General features: G+C 36.6%; 1 protein-coding gene across 1 annotated transcript in view; it reads right to left on the bottom strand.

Annotated features, from left to right (window-relative positions):
- Positions 1 to 1,245: 1,245 nt before the first annotated feature.
- Positions 1,246 to 6,019, bottom strand: part of Zranb3 (zinc finger, RAN-binding domain containing 3) — a 228,760-nt gene continuing 223,986 nt past the window's right edge. The window contains exons 19-20 of the mRNA XM_013030801.1: positions 4,712 to 4,843; positions 1,246 to 2,857 (exon numbers count right to left, since the gene is read on the bottom strand). Of these exons, the coding sequence (XP_012886255.1) occupies positions 2,759 to 2,857; positions 4,712 to 4,843 (231 nt within the window). The 3' untranslated portion in view covers positions 1,246 to 2,758. The remainder of the gene's footprint in view (positions 2,858 to 4,711; positions 4,844 to 6,019) is intronic.

Raw genomic sequence — 6,019 nt, forward strand, 5'->3', positions numbered from 1 at the left:
ACAGGAAAGTAGGCTGGCCTGACACTGGGTATCTGAACCATCCTGGCTCAAGCCGTCCCCAAATCAGTTGTGTTCCTGAGCCAGACCACGGTCCAGCCAGGTTTCTTGGCAAGGGCACAATTCTCAGGCAGATCCATGCTAAAAACTGGTTCATTCCTCAGCTACCGTGATTCAGTCTTTTCCCTAGTTCCAGAACTTCTCATTTCTCTGAATTTTTTGGAGGTTGGCCATCCTTCTCTAGAGTCCTGGTGACACTGTGTACTTCATTTCACCCATTTCCTCTGTGCTGGCAGCTGGCGTCTTCTGTAGGACCACTCTGTATTTCTTTCTGTACAGAGGTATTTCTTACCCTGATTCTTTTTGGGCATTTGTCAGACCTTCCCATTTGTAATCCAGTGAGGCAGCTTCTCTTCCAGACTAAGGATCAAAGCACAGCCTTCCTAAGATTTCCCTGAGGTCTTTGCTATTAGGCCAAACTCTGCTTTCATTTTCAGTCCCCAAGTCCTTTATCTCATTTTACCCCACACATAAAGCAGATCAAATCAGAGGGAAGCAGAGCAGCTATGTGTGTGCTCCAAGAGAGGAAGATGAGCCAGGTAATGTTCAATGTGGTAATGCATGTTGTTTCTTAAAGCTTTTTCTTTGGTGTTTGTGTGTATGTGTGTTTGTCTTGGGGCTTGAATTCAGGGCCTGGGTGCTGTCCCTTAGCTTGGGGCTTGAATTCAGGGCCTGGGTGCTGTCCCTTAGCTTTGTTGCTCAAGGCTAATGCTCTACCGTTTGAAGTATAGTAACTTCTGACTGTACTGACATAAGAATCGCATGATACTTGGGGTGGCTCCAAAGAACAATTCTCAAATCTCAGCCTCCTGAGTAGTTAGGATTATAGGTAAGAATCACCAGAACCCAGATGCTGACAGCATTTTTTTTTTTGACAGTCCTGGGAATTGAACTCAGGGACAGGAGACTGTCCCTGAACTTCTGCTCAAGGCTAGCACTTACCACTTGAGCTACAGTGCCACTTCCAGCTTTTTCTGTTTATGAGTAATTGAACCCAGGGCTTCATGCATGCTAGGCAAGCACTCTACCACTAAGCCACATTCCCAGCCCCTGACAGTATTTTTAATTGGTAATTAAGAAGAGCGATGGAAGAGCTGGGTAGGGGAGAAATGGATGAGACTGAAAAGGTATGAGATTGTATTCATAAACTGTTTTATTAAATAGCAATTCCTTTGTACTTAAGAGATAATAAAAATAAAAAAAAGAATACAAAAAAAGAATTTTGAAACCTGGATTAAAGGGAAACCATTTTCATGAATCACCTTACCTCAAGCTATCATACAAATTCTACAACTGAGTACTTTATGCTTAGAATTTCTACCTTAGTATGACCTAAAGAACAAGTACAAATCACATCTGACCTACTTAGACTATATTCTGCCTTGCAAACACCCCATGATGGAAGAAAGTGTGCCAGGCTTTGGACTTCTAGGCTCTCAGCCTTGACAAATCCTAGGTTACCCTGGAAATGAGGCAAAAACCTGCTCAAAAGCTTCAGCCGCAAAACAGAAAAGGGGCCAAAGAAATCTCAACCTCATTTATAAAAGAAATAGAATTATTTGATCTTATACAAGAAATACTAATTAATAACAACTCTGGAAGGGGTATTCATGATTGAATACTCTTTGTAAAAGGCAAGGTACTAATTAAAATAAGGAAATGTTCAAACTAATGAGGCTTACATCCAAATGATATTGATAAGCATGTATTTTGGAAAATGCAGTTCTTCCTTGGACTATACTTTGTGTAGTTCTGACTCTTCACTTTTATGACTCGACATTACAACAGGAGTAGGCACTCAGCCATTTTAAAGGTGCAATTACATGTTAGTATTACCACTGTATTTTAAAGTTTATATAACTTATCTGATTCTGCTTTTCCACACAATATTTGCCATCATTCTTTTTAAAGAGGTATGAGAAATAAATACTAAAAAGAGGATTTTAAAAGCAAAATATGACAACCAGCTGACAAAGCATGCCAAGCCTAATTTTACATATCAAAAACTAAAACAAAAGAAAAACTCTCAGAAAAAAAGGCTCATGTGGCATTTATATTTTATGTTTTCAGTTATTTAATAGCTTTAATAATTATCCAGAACACCCAAATTACCCATAAACACCACAGGAACAATTTAGCTTCAACAGATTACTGGCTGAGAAATAAAGCAAAAACGTTAATATTCAAAATAAGTAACCGAAGCTTATTTTAGAGGCAGTTAATGAACAAATCTCTCTTGTATACTAAGTAGGCTGGTCATGCTTGGCCCAGAATTCCTGAATAATGATGATTCACCACTGCAATTTTCCTTATTGTTTTGCAATGTTCCATTTATACTAACAACAGTTCTGAACCAATACTAATCTAGAAGCATTTTTGCAGGTAATTTAGAGTATATTCTTCAAGTAATATGTATGCATAATATAGTAATTAAGACATACTAGGGGAACTAAATGCTGAAGAAAAATCTTTCTGAAACATAATTGAGATTCTGCTTGAAATCAATTAGACCATAGAAATATTCAGTTAAGTACTTTCAAAAAAGTATTTCATACTGAAAAATACTTAGAACAAAGCCTGAATCTGAATTCTTGATTTATGTTCTAAATTTTTCACTCTTCAAATACTACATAAACATGAAAGGATTGTGTTTAATTCTTCCATATGCAAACCATGTCATCCATGTATTATATTTTCCATTCTACTTCTTTACCAAAAATCGTGTGATGTCTGATCCATGCTTTGATGCTAGAGATTGTCTTTTCATTTGGCTTCTTTCTTTGGCTTGTCTGGCAGTTCTCTGGAAGTTAACAAATGTGCACCGTAAACATTAGGAGTAAAGTACTGGCTAGCTCAAAGACTTTATTATATATTTAATTTGGGAAAAAATCAACATTATTACTATATTCATTGCATGGCCAATAGGGAGTACTCTGAGCCAAAAGGCAGAGTACCATGGCAGCTCTGAAAAGTGAGCTGAAATCCTACATTCACCAGGATTCAATTTGGAGGAGAAAATATAAAACTATAGGGCACGACTTGCTACTCATTAAGACAATGAATCCCTTATTTGGAGACTGTTGGAAACCCAATTTTCCTCATTTAGGCAGGTGTACAAGGAACTTCTATAGATAGATTTCTCAGAGTGCAGTTGGTACAAATTCTGCTCTGATCTTCCTGATCACTGGGCCCAGAAGCTATTCCCAAGTGAACAGATAAGGCAATATAGAAATGACACAGACTGGATCTGGGTTTGTTTTCTAATCTCACAAATAAAATTTTCATGGTAATCTGAAAAAAATACAGAAAGGACTAAATTTTCTTCAGCTATTTCTTAATTCTCTGATAGGTCTTGAATTTGATCATTCTTTTGCATAGCTAAGAAATCGGGTGGATTTTTCCCAAGTGAAGTCCACGTTCATGGGAAATGGCCCAGGTGCAAAGAGTAAAGACAAAAAAAAGAGAAAAAAGTAAAACTAAAAACAAAATAAAAAACATAAAAATTTTGCTTGCGATGATACTGTGAAATCTAAAATATCAAAAGAAGGCTAACAGGTCTCATGTATTACAAACATTGGCAAAGGATGTGAAATTTTCAAAAGTATAAACATAACTAATTAGACCTTTTTATAAACAACTGCTTTAGGCATAGTTAAATGGAGTACTCCATGCACTGTAGGGTTTGAGGAAACATAACTGAATAAATTCTATGAAAGATGACTGGTCATTAACTCCTACAATGTTAAAAAATACCCAAATATTTTGACTCAGTGATTTTTGCTATCTAAGAATCTATCTTAAAGAATGACTTTAAAATGTAGGAAACAATTTTGTTAATAGAAAATGTTCTGGGTGGCATTATGTTTCAGAGCTAAAATATCTGAATAGCTAAATATTAATCAGCAAGAAAATGGATAAGTAAACTAATTGAATATAATGCAGGCAATAAGTAATAAAAAGTTGGATACGAAGTTGAATACTGAATATACTTTTATTTTTAATTAATTAATTAATTAATTAATTAATTTTTTGTGGCACTGGGGTTTGAATTCAGAAGTCTTCACTTGCTAGACAGGTGCTCTTCTACTTAGCCATACCTCCAGCCCAAATATATGTTTCTTTCTAACATTATCTTAACAGGTAGGTCCTTCCATATTTTGATAACACTGTATTTTAAACATTCATACTGGTAGATAAAACCTATATAACTTTTCTCTTTCGTTTTAAGCAATAGAGAATTGCTGAAAAAAATGTGGCAAGGCCATTAAGTTTCATAGGTAAGCCAATAGTGTGATCTTTGCAAGTTAAGTGTGGTAGACTTAGAGATAATTCATGAATTTTTTTCAGATACTTTAAGATATCCTTAGTTGTATGAAAATGTATGGCTCTCAATACACAACAGTTCTAGTTTTAGGGTCTGTGTCTCTTGAAGATGGTAACATGTAGGATACCTTCGTGTTTTCTTGCTAGTGGAGACATGTTTTAGGCACTAGAATAAATTAGTAGGAGAGTAGCTTCTCTTTTCTCTGTGACTGAGAACTTACAAAGGCTTTGAGAGGGGAGACCAAAGGTCTAAGTTCCTCCATACTATATGCAGTTTTCTGTTGATCTGCTCAGAATGGAGTCAAAGCTACTGTCTGTGAGCATCACTGACCTCCTTGTGACAGACTGTGCAGAGAGTCTGTAGGTTGTCCAGGGAACACTGTCCTCCTCCTTCATACACTGGCTTCATGTGATCCACCTGCCAGAAATGTCCTTCTACTGGGTTTCTTATCATTTCATTCAGCTGCAAAAGACCAACATGATCAGCAAATTTCAACAAACGCTGGAGAAAGTGTTTGTTCCGCATTGTGAAATCAGGTTTCTACAACAAAATCACGGAAAAAATACATTAGGACAGGTTTTTCTTTAGCTTTGTGAGTAAAAAGCAAAAAAACAAAAATGATTCTCTAGTAATTTAAAGGCAATAAAATGTGTACGTGAAAATGACTTTTTTTCTCCCTTATCTCACTTATAACTTTTTAAAAAGTTACAAGCAAAGTATCAAGATTCTTCACAGTGTAGGAAAACTGATTGTTTCTGTACCTTTGAATTAGTTTATATATTCACTAAACTAAAAGTGAGAAAACAATAGTAACAGGATGAACATTAAAACTCAAGTTGAATGTCAGTGGCTCATAGCTGGGCACAGGTGGTTCTTCTCTGCAATCCTGGTTACTCAGGAGGCTAAGTTCTGAGGATCACCGTGTGAAGCCAGCCAGGGCAGGAAAGTCCAGGAGACTCTAATCTTCAATTAATTACCAAAATGCCAGAAGTGGAGCTGTGGTTAAAGTGGTAGAGCACTAGCCTTGAGCACAAACAACAACCTAGGCCCGGAGCTTAATCCCAAGGACCAGCACAAAACAAAACCAAGCAAACCAACAGTCTTCAATTGCTGACTTAAATGTATTTAACACTGTATTAGCGGCAATGTAATAGTAAAAACTAATACCCAGAAATTTTACATTATTTGCCTGAGAGCTTCCAAGTTACATGAACTAGAATGTAACCTTTTGGAATTAACACAGACATCCACTTAAAACAGCCACTATATGGACAGTCCATATATATATATACTTTGTATTTAGTCAATGATGACCTACATTAAAAATTGGATGTATTTTAGCATTTTACTGGTGGTAGTAAAACCAATGTGCACAATGGCGGTGTAGTTATATTACAAAGATGAGTAAGCCAGTTGTTTTTATTTTCTTGGTCTTAGGTAGAAATTATAATCACCTCCATGACTACTAGTTATGAGAATCCAAAGTCATTTCTTTTTTTTTTTTTTGTCGGTCGTGGGGCTTGAACTCTGGGCCTGGGTGCTGTCCTTCAGCTCTTCAGCTCAAGGCGAGCACTCTACCACTTGAGCTACAGCGCCACTTCCGGTTTTTTTCTGGTGGTTTATTGGAGATAGGAGTCT

Source organism: Dipodomys ordii, unplaced genomic scaffold, assembly GCF_000151885.1.
Source record: "Dipodomys ordii isolate 6190 unplaced genomic scaffold, Dord_2.0 Scaffold133, whole genome shotgun sequence".
In the NCBI taxonomy this organism is placed as follows: domain Eukaryota; kingdom Metazoa; phylum Chordata; class Mammalia; order Rodentia; family Heteromyidae; genus Dipodomys; species Dipodomys ordii.